This window comes from Battus philenor, unplaced genomic scaffold, assembly GCF_028537555.1.
Source record: "Battus philenor isolate CCGP_79_NKW_IND1 unplaced genomic scaffold, ilBatPhil1.0.hap1 SCAF_30, whole genome shotgun sequence".
Lineage (NCBI taxonomy): Eukaryota > Metazoa > Arthropoda > Insecta > Lepidoptera > Papilionidae > Battus > Battus philenor.
Genome location: NW_027181694.1, coordinates 6,134,844 through 6,153,101, shown reverse-complemented (window position 1 = coordinate 6,153,101; position 18,258 = coordinate 6,134,844). Strand labels below are relative to the sequence as shown.

At 36.6% G+C, this 18,258-nt stretch overlaps 1 protein-coding gene across 1 annotated transcript in view; it reads right to left on the bottom strand.

Moving 5' to 3' along the window:
- Positions 1–18,258, bottom strand: part of LOC137927487 (cytoplasmic aconitate hydratase-like) — a 48,221-nt gene that overhangs the window by 28,035 nt on the left and 1,928 nt on the right. Inside the window, exons 2-11 of the mRNA XM_068771302.1 lie at positions 17,235–17,330; positions 14,256–14,422; positions 11,800–11,945; positions 11,457–11,526; positions 10,251–10,313; positions 9,641–9,767; positions 7,568–7,698; positions 5,801–5,972; positions 5,157–5,257; positions 4,033–4,149 (exon numbers count right to left, since the gene is read on the bottom strand). Of these exons, the coding sequence (XP_068627403.1) occupies positions 4,033–4,149; positions 5,157–5,257; positions 5,801–5,972; positions 7,568–7,698; positions 9,641–9,767; positions 10,251–10,313; positions 11,457–11,526; positions 11,800–11,945; positions 14,256–14,422; positions 17,235–17,330 (1,190 nt within the window). The remainder of the gene's footprint in view (positions 1–4,032; positions 4,150–5,156; positions 5,258–5,800; positions 5,973–7,567; positions 7,699–9,640; positions 9,768–10,250; positions 10,314–11,456; positions 11,527–11,799; positions 11,946–14,255; positions 14,423–17,234; positions 17,331–18,258) is intronic.

Sequence of the window (18,258 nt, the reverse complement as noted above, 5' to 3'; positions counted from 1 at the left end):
CCTAATTCTGTCACTGGGTTCGTTATTGCTTCAGATAGCAGATACAGTCAACGAGAAATACTTTGCTTTATTTTAGTTATTTCAATTGTGATGTACTTCGAAGAGAATTTCTGTTAAATGCAGCATTTACTCGCTCAGTAGACATGTTCCTAATTCTGTCACTGGGTTCGTAATTGCTTCAGATAGCAGGTACAGTCAACGAGAAATACTTTGCTTAGTTTTAGTTATTTCAATTGTGATGTACTTCGAAGAGAATTTCTGTTAAATGCAGCATTTACTCGCTCAGTAGACATGTTTCTAATTCTGTCACTGGGTTCGTAATTGCTTCAGATAGCAGATACAGTCAACGAGAAATACTTTGCTTTATTTCAGTTATTTCAATTGTGATATACTTGGAAGAGAATTTCTGTTAAATGCAGCATTTACTCGCTCAGTAGACATGTTCCTAATTCTGTCACTGGGTTCGTAATTGCTTCAGATAGCAGATACAGTCAATGAGAAATACTTTGCTTGGTTTTAGTTATTTCAATTGCGATGTACTTCGAAGAGAATTTCTGTTAAATGCAGCATTTACTCGCTCAGTAGACATGTTCCCAATTCTGTCACTGGGTTCGTAATTGCTTCAGACAGCAGATACAGTCAACGAGAAATACTTTGGTTTATTTTAGTTATTTCAAATGTGATGTACTTCGAAGAGAATTTCTGTTAAATGCAGCATTTACTCGCTCAGTAGACATGTTCCTAATTCTGTCACTGGGTTCGTAATTGCTTCAGATAGCAGGTACAGTCAACGAGAAATACTTTGCTTAGTTTTAGTTATTTCAATTGTGATGTACTTCGAAGAGAATTTCTGTTAAATGCAGCATTTACTCACTCAGTAGACATGTTTCTAATTCTGTCACTGGGTTCGTAATTGCTTCAGACAGCAGATACAGTCAACGAGAAATACTTTGCTTTATTTTAGTTATTTCAATTGTGATGTACTTCGAAGAGAATGTCTGTTGAATGCAGCATTTACTCGCTCAGTAGACATGTTCCCAATTCTGTCACTGGGTTCGTAATTGCTTCAGATAGCAGATACAGTCAACGAGAAATACTTTGCTTTATTTTAGTTATTTCAATTGTGATGTACTTCGAAGAGAATGTCTGTTGAATGCAGCATTTACTCGCTCAGTAGACATGTTCCCAATTCTGTCACTGGGTTCGTAATTGCTTCAGATAGCAGATACAGTCAACGAGAAATACTTTGCTTTATTTTAGTTATTTCAATTGTGACGTACTTCGAAGAGAATTTCTGTTAAATGCAGCATTTACTCGCTCAGTAGACATGTTCCCAATTCTGTCACTGGGTTCGTAATTGCTTCAGATAGCAGATACAGTCAACGAGAAATACTTTGGTTTATTTTAGTTATTTCAAATGTGATGTACTTCGAAGAGAATTTCTGTTAAATGCAGCATTTACTCGCTCAGTAGACATGTTTCTAATTCTGTCACTGGGTTCGTAATTGCTTCAGATAGCAGATACAGTCAACGAGAAATACTTTGGTTTATTTTAGTTATTTCAAATGTGATGTACTTCGAAGAGAATTTCTGTTAAATGCAGCATTTACTCGCTCAATAGACATGTTCCTAATTCTGTCACTGGGTTCGTAATTGCTTCAGATAGCAGGTACAGTCAACGAGAAATACTTTGCTTAGTTTTAGTTATTTCAATTGTGATGTACTTCGAAGAGAATTTCTGTTAAATGCAGCATTTACTCGCTCAGTAGACATGTTTCTAATTCTGTCACTGGGTTCGTAATTGCTTCAGATAGCAGATACAGTCAACGAGAAATACTTTGCTTTATTTCAGTTATTTCAATTGTGATATACTTGGAAGAGAATTTCTGTTAAATGCAGCATTTACTCGCTCAGTAGACATGTTCCTAATTCTGTCACTGGGTTCGTAATTGCTTCAGATAGCAGATACAGTCAACGAGAAATACTTTGCTTGGTTTTAGTTATTTCAATTGCGATGTACTTCGAAGAGAATTTCTGTTAAATGCAGCATTTACTCGCTCAGTAGACATGTTCCTAATTCTGTCACTGGGTTCGTTATTGCTTCAGATAGCAGATACAGTCAACGAGAAATACTTTGCTTTATTTTAGTTATTTCAATTGTGATGTACTTCGAAGAGAATTTCTGTTAAATGCAGCATTTACTCGCTCAGTAGACATGTTCCTAATTCTGTCACTGGGTTCGTAATTGCTTCAGATAGCAGATACAGTCAACGAGAAATACTTTGCTTTATATTAGTTATTTAAATTTTGATGTACTTCGAAGAGAATTTCTGTTAAATGCAGCATTTACTCGCTCAGTAGACATGTTCCTAATTCTGTCACTGGGTTCGTTATTGCTTCAGATAGCAGATACAGTCAACGAGAAATACTTTGCTTTATTTTAGTTATTTCAATTGTGATGTACTTCGAAGAGAATTTCTGTTAAATGCAGCATTTACTCGCTCAGTAGACATGTTCCTAATTCTGTCACTGGGTTCGTAATTGCTTCAGATAGCAGATACAGTCAACGAGAAATACTTTGCTTCATATTAGTTATTTAAATTGTGATGTACTTCGAAGAGAATTTCTGTTAAATGCAGCATTTACTCGCTCTGTAGACATGTTCCTAATTCTGCCACTGGGTTCGTAATTGCTTCAGATAGCGGGTACAGTCAACAAGAAATACTTTGCTTTATATTAGTAATTTAAATTGTGATGTACTTCGAAGAGAATTTCCGTTAAATGCAGCATTTACTCGCTCAGTAGACATGTTTCTAATTCTGTCACTGGGTTCGTAATAGCTTCAGATAGCAGATACAGTCAACGAGAAATACTTTGCTTTATATTAGTTATTTAAATTTTGATGTACTTCGAAGAGAATTTCTGTTAAATGCAGCATTTACTCGCTCAGTAGACATGTTCCTAATTCTGTCACTGGGTTCGTAATTGCTTCAGATAGCGGGTACAGTCAACGAGAAATACTTTGCTTTATATTAGTTATTTAAATTGTGATGTACTTCGAAGAGAATTTCTGTTAAATGCAGCATTTACTCGCTCAGTAGACATGTTTCTTATTCTGTCACTGGGTTCGTAATTGCTTCAGATAGCAGATACAGTCAACGAGAAATACTTTGCTTGGTTTTAGTTATTTCAATTGCGATGTACTTCGAAGAGAATTTCTGTTAAATGCAGCATTTACTCGCTCAGTAGACATGTTTCTAATTCTGTCACTGGGTTCGTAATTGCTTCAGATAGCAGATACAGTCAACGAGAAATACTTTGCTTTATATTAGTTATTTAAATTTTGATGTACTTCGAAGAGAATTTCTGTTAAATGCAGCATTTACTCGCTCAGTAGACATGTTCCTAATTCTGTCACTGGGTTCGTAATTGCTTCAGACAGCAGATACAGTCAACGAGAAATACTTTGCTTTATTTTAGTTATTTCAATTGTGATGTACTTCGAAGAGACTTTCTGTTAAATGCAGCATTTACTCGCTCAATAGACATGTTCCTAATTCTGTCACTGGGTTCGTAATTGCTTCAGATAGCAGATACAGTCAACGAGAAATACTTTGCTTTACTTTAGTTATTTCAATTGTGATGTATTTGATAGTTCAATTTAATATGCATTTTAAATACGCAAACGAATGTTTTTCTTACAAAAATTATGTGACAAAAGTACAAAATACGTGCATCGAAGTTAGATATATGCGCACGTATATGACAGCACTCCTAACAATACTGAAGATGCCGGTTTTTTAATTACGATCGGTGTTTTAATTGCGCTAACTTTATAGTGGAATAATAATAATTATTATTCACACCATATACTTGCTTAAAAGATGCCTATTCACTTTTGTCTTGAAGACTCCCAAGTTATATACTTGGATACAACGAAGACAGTAGTTTGTTTCATACATTGACTTTTCAGGTTGGTCCGATAAGACAAAAAAACTTCTACGGGTAAAACAATAATGGAACTGAACATACCTTGTTAGTCAGGCACTCCTGGAAGTCCTTCTTCATGACAGATACGGAGACTCTATCCTGAGGCCTCTTAGGACCGCTCACAGATGTCACCACAGTCGATAGATCCAGTTCCACCACCTGGAAGACATTCTCTACCAGTTAACATTTAGGCGATGCAAAGGTATATTATTAAAGGTAGGTGAAACAAGATAATATGTAAGAAGTAGAGTTTAGACTCTGTGTTTGGCACTAATCGGTGTAACATAACTCCTGAAGATGCCTCGTGGAAAGGTGAAACACGTGTTGAGTGATTTGACAGTGGCGGTTGTGCGATTCGCATTGTTTGCCGCATACGCATTTATCAGCGGGCTGGCGGGCGGTGCATTTTATTGCATGACTACCACTGCATGTGCGGAAGTGGCTAAATAATGGTCCTTTTCTTACTTAGGATGGACTTCACGAGGTAACGCCTGATTCCATTAAATACAAGATAATATCATAAAACAAAAAAGTAATATCCAATTAAAAAGTAAATACAATCACATCAATTACCCAATATGTATATATATATATATACCCAAAACTACCTTCTCCTTCTTGTCTCTCATCTCCAAACGTTATCTGGTAGAGATCGCTGCTGATAATACCGCCTATCGTACCTCTACATAATTTTTTTTATTATCTATGGTCCATAAAAAATATATATATAAATAAAATAAACGAAACTCAGTCCGATTTCATTTTGATAATTTTAACAAAATACCAGTTTACATATTTTTCAAAATTTAGCTTGTTCCGTTGGACTTCCAGTTACAAAATTACTACCATATTCCCAAAACTACCATAAAATGGTAACATTATAGCTTAGTACCTACCACAGATAAGTATGCAAGCTACCACACCACAAGTATTTAGTCCGTTTGAAAGACTTGAACAGGTTCTATTAAATATGTTATATATAAGTTACAAGTAACACTTGCCTAGTCTATAAAATATTATCTGTCTACATTGACAGGCGAAGGCAAGCCAACAATTTAATTCTTCACCATCACAAGCAGATAAATTTTAGTTATCTCCCTTCGAACTTTCGATGGACTCCTAGAGGTTTCACTTTGTGAACTTATAAGATATATAAAAAGTCTTACCTCGGAGAAGATTGGATCTTCCTCAGGGTTGTTATAGTCCCGGAACTGCTTGGTGGCACGAAGGTAGGCCTCGATGATTTTAATCTTCTCCTCTGACCGATCTGCAATAGTTCAGTGTCACAGTTAAGACGAAAGAGTGAGAGCGCAGGAGATTATGGTAGAGTAAAGTAAAATATAGTAGAGCACAAAAGAGCATGAGTATGAGAGAGTATGGGAGAGTGTGGTAGAGTATGGTAGAGTAAGGTAGAGTGTGGTAGAGTTTAGTAGAGTACCAGAGTATTGTAAAGTATTGTAAAGTATGGTAAAGAATGTTAAAGTATGGGAGAGCAGGAGAGAGTATGGGAGTGTATTGTAGAGTATGGTAGAATAAGGTAGGGTATGGTAAAGTGTGGTAGAGTATGGCAGAGTATGGTAGAGTATGAGAGAGTATTGGAGAGTATGTTAGACTATGGGAGAGTATGAGTAACAATGGAAGAGTATGGGAAAGTAAGAAAAGGACCAATATTTAGCCACTTCCGCACATGCAGTGGTAATCGTGCAATAAAGTGCACCGCCCGCCAGCTCGCTGATAAATTTTGATTTATGCATGCGTATTTATCGGCGAGCTGGCGGGCGGTGCACTTTGTTGCACCTCTCGTACTTACTGGTCTGCGCGAGGTACTGCAGGGAGCGCATGTCGACGGGGAAGTGAGCAACGGTTGCACCGAACTCCGGGCACATGTTGGCGACGGTGGCCCGATCGGCGATGCTGAGCGCGGCCACGCCTGGGCCGAAGAACTCCACGAACTTGCCCACCACTCCCAGCGAGCGCAGGTGCTGGGCAATCACAACATTATATTTTCCCACTTATATTGAAACTCCTGTGGCGTGCATATCGCCACTCGCTAACCGCTTCGTCGTTGGACCGCGCCTCGAAACACGCGTTGCCTAGCAACGAGCTCTTACCCACGTGACCGTCGATCGCATCGACGGCAGCGTCGGTAATGAAACGGATAGATGACAGATGGCGCCACAGTAGACGCAACGAAAATCTGCATCGCGCTGTTGAGAGTCTCCGCGCTCATTATAACTGCGAGCGGAGGTGCGGTCAACATTAACAAGAAGCTACAGTACTACGACCACTCCTACACTCCTTTGATTTAGTAAGAAAAGGACCAATAATTATCCACTTCCGCACATGCATTGGTAGTCGTGCAATAAAGTGTATATTATGTTACACCGATTAGACTCTGAATGAAAACTGAAGATGTCCCGTGGAGGGGTGAAACATGTGTTGAGTGGTTCAACAGTGGCAGTTGTGTAATTAGCATTGTTTGCCGCATACGCATTTATCAGCTGGCTGGCGGGCGGTGCACTTTGTTGCACGACTACCACTGCATGTGCGGAAGTGGCTAAATATTTGTCCTTTTCTTACTTAAGACGGACTTCCCGCAAGGCAACGCCTGATTTCATTAAATATCCTTTATTTTCTATTTTAACTTGCTTCGATTTAGTGCTGCCATCTATGATTTGTACTCATGTATTTCATAGACAATACCTTACTTAGTTTAACTTTCAAATATATTCTCTAACTTTGATTATTTTCATATGATAATCTTGTTATTTTCAATCGACGGAAGCCTACTGCAAGGCATATGCCTCTCTTAATATCTCCACGATGACAGGTCATACTCATCAGGTCTGCGCTGCTTGCATACAGCCTCTTTAACTATGTAATTGGTTCACCTATTTTTTTTTCTTTAATGGTCCCCGCTGTTGGGGACCTCTCGTTCCCCTATCTCGTGTGGGACAGGGACTTTTTAATTCTAGTAATTTATTCATATCTTTTATTATTATCATTCTTCTCTTTCATGTATCATCTTATCTGTCGTACTGTTTCTTTCATTCTACAATTTTCCCAGTCTTTCTCTTTCATTCCATAAGCCATACATTCATCCTCAACCACTACATTCTAGGTTTCCTTACTATTTTATTTTGCAACATTATTTATTGTTCAAATATTTAACACGTATTATTCCTTTTATTTCTATATTTTAGTGTTCGTTTTATTTTTACTTATTGCATTTATTACCACCTTCCTGTAGTAGCTGAGGAAGTATTCTCTCTCCCCTTCGTCTTGCATGATGGCCGAGATATTCCTTTCCTCTATCTTTTTGCCCATCCGGCATTCGAAAGGTTCACCAATTAGAGGGCTTGTCTAAAGTGCAGGGGGCGGTGCATGTCGCTCGTTCAACCAATGGCAGTTGATCCCAAGAGGTGGTGGCGTGAGTATCCAAATAGGAAGACCGAAGACAGTCAAGGTCACAGGATACCAGATCAGATCTTTGATGAAAGCATATGCTTTGCAATTAGCGTGTATACATTGAAAAGAAGATCAAAGCCACAAGGTGTTTATGTAAACACATCCTTACCTTGGTAATTGTGAGTACCAGATCGGTAGATGTCGCTAGTGGGTTCAACTCCCCAACCAATTTGTATCCCACCACCTTCGGCAGCAACATGCTGATAGATTGCCCCAACATCACAGCTTCTGCTTCGATACCTGGACAAGGAATAAGCAAATACAAATTTTTTATAACTAAAACTTGCTTGTATTGAGTAAATTTTTCTATGGTATCGTATGGTAGGTTCTGCCCTAAGTCTAAACCAGTGATTCTCAAAGTGGTCTATATCGACCCCTAGGGGTCTATGACAACCGGCACGGGGTCTACGTCAGTTAAAAAAAATTGCGAGGTCCATGAAATGAAAATGGGGGTCCACGATAGTGGATCTCAACACATACACTGATAGTACCTATTTGTATTATGGAATATAGCGAGGATTTTTTTAATTTCCTTTCCATCGTCATACCTAGTGGAAAGGGGGTTCAGCGCTGTTACCAATCTCCTAACGAAAAAAAGAAACAGACTGGACATCAATAGCCGAGGAGATTTAAGATTAACCCTTACAAAATTGACGCCAAATGTTGATAATTTATTATTAAAGCATCAGGTTCATCCTTCTCACTAAAAATATTGACTTATTGCTTATGTTATTTTATTTATAGTTTATTTTATGTTTATTTAATGTTACGTATATTTTACATAACAGACACAAAATTTTATTTTGAATAGTTTTTAATTTCAATTAATAAATGTATAAATTAACATGTGTTTTTACTTTAACTTTTTAACACTAAACTTCACTACAGTTAGAAATTTACAGGAAATCAATATCAGGTAAGTAGGGGGTCTACCAAACATGGTAAAACATGGCAAGGGGTCTACTACACAAAAAAGTTTGGGTAACTGGTCTAAACCTATATTCTCTATTTTATTATTAGATAGTCAATAAAGGTTGTTTTATCTTAGCAAGGAGTAATTAAATCCTTGAAAAATGTACAACCTTCATTTATATAACTAAAGTTGTTGTTTTAGCACACAGTCGCCCCCTGCAAGACATATGCCTTCAAAGAAATCTACAGAGGAATATACCACAATCACCACTCTTGGTAAGTGGCTTGGATCCCAGTGTGGTATTATGGTATGCAGAGGATGCTGATGCCCATCCTCTAGAAATTTACGACCAGTGGTAATCCTATAAATTGATGCAGGGACAACCCAGGATAGAGTGGCCTGGCGCAAATTGATAAGGAGACCCGACCCCAAATAAAGGGAAAAGGGAAGGAAGAAGAAGAGGTAATCCTATATAATTAATGCATAAAGTGTGAATTTTATAAGATTATATTCCGAATATCGAATCGGCTACCTAAAATGACATGTCTCAATCCACTACCACTTGGTTTATACAACTCACTACTTTTTAAATTCATTATGATAGTTCATAGTTAGTTTTTGGAGTGAAAACCACAGACCATCATCAGCGTACATTGGTAACATCATCAGGATGCGCAGTGCCCTAGAGACTGAAACAAAGCTAAAGACAGACATAGAGAGCATCGCCGTTATGATGGGCGACGACAACCTTCGCCCATCATTCCTATCTTTCGCTCGTAGGGTGGCGAGTGATACGGTTGAATGAAATAAAACTGTATAGAATAAGCACAAAATAAATTGTTAACTAATAATAAGAAATAGAAAAATAAATGTGTAATAAAGAATTAAAAAAGTAAAATAAATGTTTAAATAAAGATAAAATTTATGTAAGATAAAGAATAAAAATAAATAAAATGTACCTAGCCACCTTAGAGTAAGAAGATGATGGAAGAAAGACGAGGAAAGAAAGAGCAAAACGAAAGATATTGTGAAGGACAAAAGTAAAGAATGAAAGATATTGTGACGCGTGAAAGAGAGTGATAAATAAAGAAAAGACTGAAAAAAAATATATTGAACAATAAAGTCCCTAATCCCAAAAAGTTAGGGGTACGAGAGGCCCCCAATAGCGGGGGCCATAAAAAAAAACTTCATCAGAAATCCTGTTTGCAGGGCCGTGAATGTCCCATGACTGAAATAATAATGATGATGAATTCAGAGACAGTTACTCACCACCAACACCCCATCCAACCACTCCCAGTCCGTTGATCATGGTGGTATGACTGTCTGTTCCAACCACTGAGTCCGGATGCAATATATCATTGGTGAATACCACTCTCGCCAGATACTCCAAGTTCACCTGTAAAGATATATATTAAGACATTGTTGACTTGAAAATTTTATGTAAATCTTTCATTTGAGAACGGTACAAATTGGTCTGTGCAACGACTAAATCAAAAACTAAGTCAAAATATAAAGCCGCTACCTTACTGATAGTCGAAGCGTTACCAAGTTCAACAGTTGCAACAGGAATATTTAAATAATTCTGTAAGTTTAGTGTAATATGTTCGTTCCGCTCTTCTTTCAAAATGTCACTATCTGTTGATATAATATTTCTCTTTTGATATTTCGTTGGCCTAACATCAGAGCCACTCCCTTCTGACGCAGCATAAAAAATCATTGTTTTCGGAAATAGGAATATTGTTTTTTTTTACAAAACATTTTAAAACTAAAAAAATGTTTGCCTTATAACAAAGCCTATTTTAATAAAGATATTTATAATATTTAAACTTAATATGGCATTTTGAGAAATCTTTTTTTATAAATTATAAATTTCACTTACCTGATGGACTATACCGGAACCTGGTGGTACAATTAACATATTGTCAAACGCTTGAGCACCCCACTGGAACAAAACACAAGATTTTTTTTTATAAATATTATCCAATGTCATGTCAACACGTCATCACCAACAGTTTTGGTGATGAAAACACACTTCCAATACAACAAAGCCGAAGAATCTTACTAATTACATTTACCTTCAAAAACGCATTATCATTTTTAACACTATTCTCATCTAGCTCCTATGATTTGATCAGACCAATACCAGAGGTCAGGACCTTCAGAAATGAGAAGAACGAAAGGAGAAGAATATACATGTTATCATCATCATATCTGATGATAGACGTCCACTGCATGGCATAGGCCTAGATCAGGGCTTCTTAAACTATGGGTCGCGTAGCAAAATTCTGGGGTCGAGAGATTTTAATGTCAAATATTTATATATACCATTTTATAACATCACTAGAGTTGGCGGAATACAGTGGACTTGCAGCGTCTAGACACGCGCATTTGTTGAAGATTTTAAACTAATATAAATACAATTTTATAATCTTTTGTGCAATTTTTAATTTTATATTTTTTTATGTTTCAAAACGAATTCTAAAACTATATATTTTCATATGTATATGTATATTGTTACCTAATAAATAAATCATCAAAAAATATTTATTTATTTTTCTTTTATATTTGTATGGGGTCGTCAAGAAACTCGCAATCATAAATGGGGTCGTGGAAGACAAAAGTTTAAGAAGCCCTGGCCTAGATCACCATGATGACCGATCTTGTCAGTTATTTCCCTTGACCTTGACTGTGTCATTGGTCTACCTAGTGGGAGGCAAACCCATACTGTGTCTTACTGGATCTTGATTAAAGAACTTCTTACCGTCCCATTAACAATTGATTGTGTTTTCCGCTGCCCTCTGAAATTTAAGCAAGGAATTCAAGCCATTTCGAGGACCTTGGTACTTCTGCGGCTATCCTCATTTCTGATCTCGCAGCGAAGCTCCGAGCATAGCCCTCTCCATTTCTATATGACCTTGAGGTTATTAAGTCCCAACGAAAACTTAACAATTAATTCTTATCTTTTTACTTCATCTTTTTTCAGCATATGGACACCATAAAGCATAGACCTCTGCCCAAAGATCGCCACGATTTCCGGACCAGCGCTGCATTAAAGTTACACAAGCTAATGATAAAACATGTTTACCTTCAAGAATTGGAACCTCTCTTTGTTTCTCTGGAACTCCAGCTCTTGGTTCTTGTTCAATGCGTCCGGCCTGATGAGAAAACAATTCCACTAACATTAATAAAAGATTCAAATAAAAAGATTCAATTCAAATAAAAGAACGAATTACAATGATATCATTCAGAGTTTGAAACAGCGAACAAATAATAATGTTTCGAATTCGGTGATGTAATAATTTATGTAAATTGTGAAATTCTAGTTTTTTTGTTAAAACCACGCGGACGATGTCGCGGAGCACAGATAGTTAAAGCATAAAAGGTTGATAATATATGATTTAAATGCAAACAGATTTCGTCATACATACATTCTTGCAAAATCGACCTGGACCGAATGGTCGATAACCAAGTCGGCAGGGCAGATGGGGTTGATCTTATCAGGGTTACCCCCAAGATCCTTGACAGCATCCCTCATTGCTGCGAAGTCCACCACAGCCGGCACTCCAGTTAGATCCTGGAAACCAACAGTTCTCTATATCAGTTTTTGGATTTTTGTAAAGACCCTGGAAATTTTCTGCAAGGCATTGGCCTTCCACAAAGATATCTATGAGGGGACATACACTATCATCACCACACTTGGCAGGGGGGTTGAAGATCTCAGAGGATACTGCTGCCCATCTTCTGGAAACTTTTTTGTGATAAGTGTGTGTAAGTTTAGTGCCTTTTTTTAGCCCTTACCGGTGGATTACTACAGCTCTTTCATCATCTATTACTAGAAGGTATTACAACGAACTACATGACCAGCAAGAATAACATTCCTCAACATGGAGAAAGATCTAACACAAGAGAAATTCACCAATCATCATCATTCTGTAAGAAGAATCCTTTCCCAGAGACATACAAAACATTTGGAAGCGATCTGTAGCTTTCTTTCGGTGACCATAAAAAGCTAGTTTAATCACCTTTTAAGTAAATATGGTATGCTTGACGGTTTATGGTGTCCAGAGACTTTAACCCCCAAAAACCATCAGTTCACCTGATTTCAGGAGTATATCTTGGAAGGTAGATTACTTGAAAAGTGGAAACAGAAACGAAGTTATGAACATATAACTTGAAGTTACATTTATAACTGCTGGGTAACCTACTGAGTCTAGTAGACATAATGTCTATACACGTATGGCCTATTGTCCTGCACATGCAAGAATGCGCAGTGCCCTGGAAAGGGAGGTAAAGTTAAAGATAGATTTAGAGAGCATCGCCTTAATGATGGGCGACGACAGCCTTCGCCCATCATTCTTATCGTTTGCTCGTAGGGTGGTGAGTGACACTGTTAATAGAAACAAAACAGTATAGATAAGTAGGTACCTAATAAACTGCACATAAAATAACTAGTCAATTAATAATAGGAAAAATAGAATAAGAAAAGTGTAGTGATGTATAAATAAATACATTTAAAAAACTTTTAAGTTAAACGGTTTTTTGATACCCATATTGTGGCGGTTGTGGAAAAATATGTACCTAGTCCGCCATATTGGAACGGCGTCCATCTTGAATTTTAAATTTTGACATAATCATCGTGTTTTACTAGTGTAGCCCTTTCATTTGATACCTAAATTGAGGGGGTTAAGGAAAAATATGTAATGCGCCATTTTGTATCGGCGGCCATCTTAAATTTATAATGTTATTGATTTTATTATATTGTATTGTCATCTAAATTAAATGTGTGTACCAAATTTCAGATAAATCTGACAACGGGAAGGTGCTTAAATTTCAATTTCTAATTTTGACCCATATAAACAAATTCCGTACGAGTTGAACTAAATAAAACCGTTTAAAAAGCACTACCCAAAGAAAACTGTGATAAAAAATAAAATAAATAGTATCTGTAAATAATAAAATAAAGAATAAAAAAAATGTACTTAGCCACCTAAGAGTAATAAGATGATGGAAGTAAGGCGATGAAAGCAAGAAGGAATGAAAGAACAAAATGAAAGATATTGTGATGGAAATAAGGTAAGAATAAAAGTAAATTGAGAAGTATGACAGCGAGTGAAGAATAAAGATGAAAAATCTGAAAAACTTATTTATAAACAAAGACCCTGATCCCAACTAATTAGGGGTACGAGAGGCCTCCAATAGCGGGGCCATAAAAAAAATGTCTATACACGACCCTTCCAGTCATAGGCCTTCTCCAAAGATTGCCAGGATGTCCAGCCTTGCGCTGCCCGCACCCAACGACCTTCCAAGACCTATTTCTTCGATCCACCTAATGGGGGGCTTTCCTACACCACATCTATCAGCTCGTGATCAAGATCATTTACTGACTTTACTCTGGAGTATAGTTGTCCACAAGTGATCAAGGACATTTGAAGGTTAGATGACTGAATAGATCAGAAATGTCATATAGAATAAAAACAAAATTGTAACAGTTAAGGTATGAGGAGAAGAAAGAATGGTATTGAATAAAATGAAAAATGGATATGAAAGAGAAAAAAAGAATAATTGCAGAAAGAAAATTAAGGAATGAAAGATCATAGGAGGAACAATAGAAGAGCACGCCCACCATAGATAGGGGAGTACGAAGGGTCCCCATAGAAAAGCCCTTAAAAAAATTAGATGATCATCAAGCGTTTCTTTGCTTGGAAGACTCCTTGAAGGTTCAGCGTTTTAATTGGAGCTTGTCTTGTCTTGTCACACTGGGCTACAAGCCAACTGAACCTTCTGGAAAACAGCAGACGCTTTGCCATCATCAAATTGGAAGAAGCACCTATGATCCAAGATGGATAGTCAATTCCAGCTTAAGCGAACAAAAAACAATAATTACCTGTAAAATAACCCTTGCAGGTTTGAAAGCGATTTCAACACCACCTTCCACCGTCTGATTGGTCTCCCAATCCAGCACGTTGGCGACATCCTTCTCCAGTACTTGGAAGTTGTCGCAGTTACGGACACATGACTCCAATAACACCCTTATGCTGAAGGGAAGTCGTTCTGAAAAGAAATAATCAACCATTATCATTTTGTCATTCAATTACTGTATTACTTGATTTCAAAATACATGTAGTAAATATATTTTAGTTTTTTTTTTTAATACACATTTCTCCTGCTGTGATGGAGGCAGGGATGTTACAATGCTGTTTTTTTTATTCTTATAACTCTTTCTCCGTTCTTTCCCCACATAATTCTTTCTCTCTTTTCCTCACAAGCCTTCACAAAACCTTTCATTCTTCACGTTCTTCTATCATTCGTCTCCTTTCTTTCCTCTTTCAATTTTTGTTTACAATTACAGCTTATACTTTTTATTTATTTATTCAATGGCACGAATAATTGACTTTAATATTTTTATTTATATTACCATTTACGTTTTTACCCTTTATTTTACTTATCTTTCGAATTTATTAATAATCATAGAAAATCTATAGAATAATAATTTACGTCTTATATATGTCATGAAGTTCAAAGCCTTATCTCGTGACATTTAAAAAAACCACAGATAAATAATCTCAAAAGTGAATTCAAATAATATATTCATATATGATAAGGCAGTGGTTTAGACACGAGTGAAGTTGTTAAAATCTTATACGTCAGGGGTGTAAAAATCGCGGCCCGAAAAAAAATATATAATTGAATTATTCAAAATTATAACTTTTTACAGAACTCTTATAGATGGTCAACTTTTCTTTAATCTACTCCATTAGGCCTGGGGCCTGGAAGTAATGTCGTCTTTGTCGACATATTTTACAGAAAAACCGATTGATTTGTTACCGCTCCAACATTGATTTTGTATACTAGATGGCAAAAGGTTGTTAATAATGAAGGAGTATATTGTTGATTAGAAATAAAAACTTGTTAAAAATGTAGTCGTGCAAATTTAACTTAAGAAAGCGACATTACTTTCCGGACCCTCTAATATTTATTACTCCGCTTCGCAAGGTGTTATAGTTGTTTATAAATTCGTTTATTCAATATTTGAACTCCTATTGATCGTCAACTTAGTATCTATTTTATTTTCGTCTCTACTCTGCTTCGCAAGGTGGTATAGTTGTGGAGAAGAAGCAGGAAGAAACTACACAAGACATCTTTTAATAAAGTTTAAAAAAGATTTATACATATATACACTTTATCAGATATAGCCTAAATGAAATCAAAACAAGTGACATCACTGCCAATGATTCTTATCATTTAAATTATATTATTTAATTAATAATAAGCTTTTTCCGTCAATTTATTTTTAACATGCGTTTAGAATATTGTAAATGGTACAATACTCGACAATAAATATTGCACATCGAACTTAGGAAAGAGACAATCGGGTAATTTCGTCTTCGTAGAGCGTTATCTCTGTCGCACGAAATACAACGACTGACAAAACGTCACATAGGCAGTGTGGGACAGAGATAGTGCTCTACGAAAACGATAATAGCCGATAATATAGAAGAAAGTGAAATGTTGTGACGTCCCTGTCCCAAATATGGAGGGGAGCAAAGTTCCCAAATATGGAGGGGAGCAAAAAGTCCCCAAATATGGAGGGAAGTAAAAAGTCCCCAAACATGGAGGGGAGCAAAAAGTCCCCCAATATGGAAGGGAGCAAAAAGTCCCCAAATATGGAGAGGAGCAAAAAGTCCCCAAACATGGAGGGGAGCAAAAAGTCCCCAAATATGGAGAGGGGCAAAAAGTCTCCAAACATGGAGGGGAGCAAAAGTCCCCAAAAAGGGGGGATAAATAAAAAACTTGCCAAACCCCTTGGATAAGTCGTTTAGTTTAACTCGTCAACGGATCTCCTGGTATACCTCTGTGGCTCATTGGACTGTGTTTGGACTTTCGACCTGCGTGTTTAGGTCCTGATGAACATTGGATAAAATGACGATGTCCAGCCGAGTTGGATCTGACTTTTGACCTGTTTAGTTTAGATATCTCCAACTTTGCTTTCCAATACTAACATTTTCAAATTTAAAAATCGAACATAATATATCATAATTATATAATTTATGGTACAAAAAAAACAGTTCATATAAACATACAAACAAGAGGCGGTCTTATCGCTCGAGGCGATCTCTACCATACAACCTTTGTATGGAGATGGGAGACATGAAGAAGAGGGCAGTTTAGGGTGTACATACACACATTACTATACGCACACATATATATATATATGTACATATATATATATATATATATATATATATATATATATATATATATATATATATGAATGTATATATATATTGGGGGGAGCGGAAAGTAATGTCGCTTTCGTAAGTCAAATTCACAAGACTGCATTTTTAACATGTTTTTATTTCTAATCAACTATGAATTCACCTTCGTCATAAACAACCTTTTACTGTCTAGTATACAAATCAATGCCAATCGGTTTTACTATAAAATATGTCGACAGAAACGATATTACTTTCCGGTCCTGCTAACATATATATACATACATATATATATATATATACATATATATATATTTACGTGAAAAAGGTACTACATATAATAATACAAATCTATGCATGCTTTATGGTAAAGGTCTTTGACATCCCCTATTCCTGATCTACATTTACTTTCCACTCCAGAACCTCAACGCTCTAGCATCCATCAGGTCCCGAGGTCAGCCAGAAAGAGTAAGCATAAAAACCAAGTTTCAACTGAAATACCAGATTTGGGCCAGAAGCTTCTTCCGACCACGAGCTGGTGGACTCTGTGTGTAACCCCCCCCCCCCCCCCTAGGAAGACCGAAGACTGGAAGAAGGGAATTCGCTGGAGATATGAAGCTGTTGAAAAAAAAATAGAAAAACAGACTTACCATATTTGCTTCCTAATGCACTGATGTCATAATATCTGAATGTCCTCCCATTTATTGTAATATCCTTCAGGTATTTGTCGTACGGATTGGTGTTAGCTGAAAGAAAAAAACAATAAACTTCAGTTACATTTTAATGGCCTATTTAAATCAGTTATTCTAATCGTATATATTAGTGGCCAAGTTCCTTGATAGTTCGAGCCATTGTTCGAAATTTAAAATTTTTCGCACGCCGCAATTTAATACGCATTTAAAACAAGCAAACTGAAATTATATGACCAAAGTACAAAATATGTACATTGAAGTTAGATATGCACACGTATATGACAACACTACTAAAAATACTTAAAGACGCCGGTTAGTTAATTACGATCGGTGTTTGCATTTCGCTAATTCTATGCTGGAATAATAATAATAATTGTTCACGCCGGTAATTTGTTTCGATTTCCCACCAGCTGATATAGGTTATCTAAATTTAAATATTGAAATAATTCGACAATCAAACGGAGACATAAATAATCGTTCAAAGAGCCGCATGTGACTGGCGAGCCGCAGTTTGGCCACCCCTACTATACTTAGCAACATATAGCTTCTTGGTTGTTTATACTCATCACTAAAACTAGCTTTCTTCCTGGAAAGCCCTAGAGGGTTCCATTGCCTTTAAAAGTCTGTATGAATAGCCATCTGAGTGCATCAAATACTGTCAGGTCCGTCATCATCTTTACAGACTCCACTTATCAAGATCTTGATTGCTATATGACCGAAGTAGCACAGAATCTCTCGGCTCTCCTAGCAATCTGAGGTATTGCATAGCACCCAGCACCAGTACCACATTCAAAAAGCATCAATTTTCCTAAGGCGTGCATAGCACCCATCACCAATACCACATTCCAGAAAGCATCAATTTTCCTACGGTCTTCCAGATCACCAAGGTGACTATCCGAGGTAACTGAAAGGGTTTGCTGAGATTTCTAACATTTATATTGATATCACATTTATTATTAAAAATAACCAAATATTTAATTCT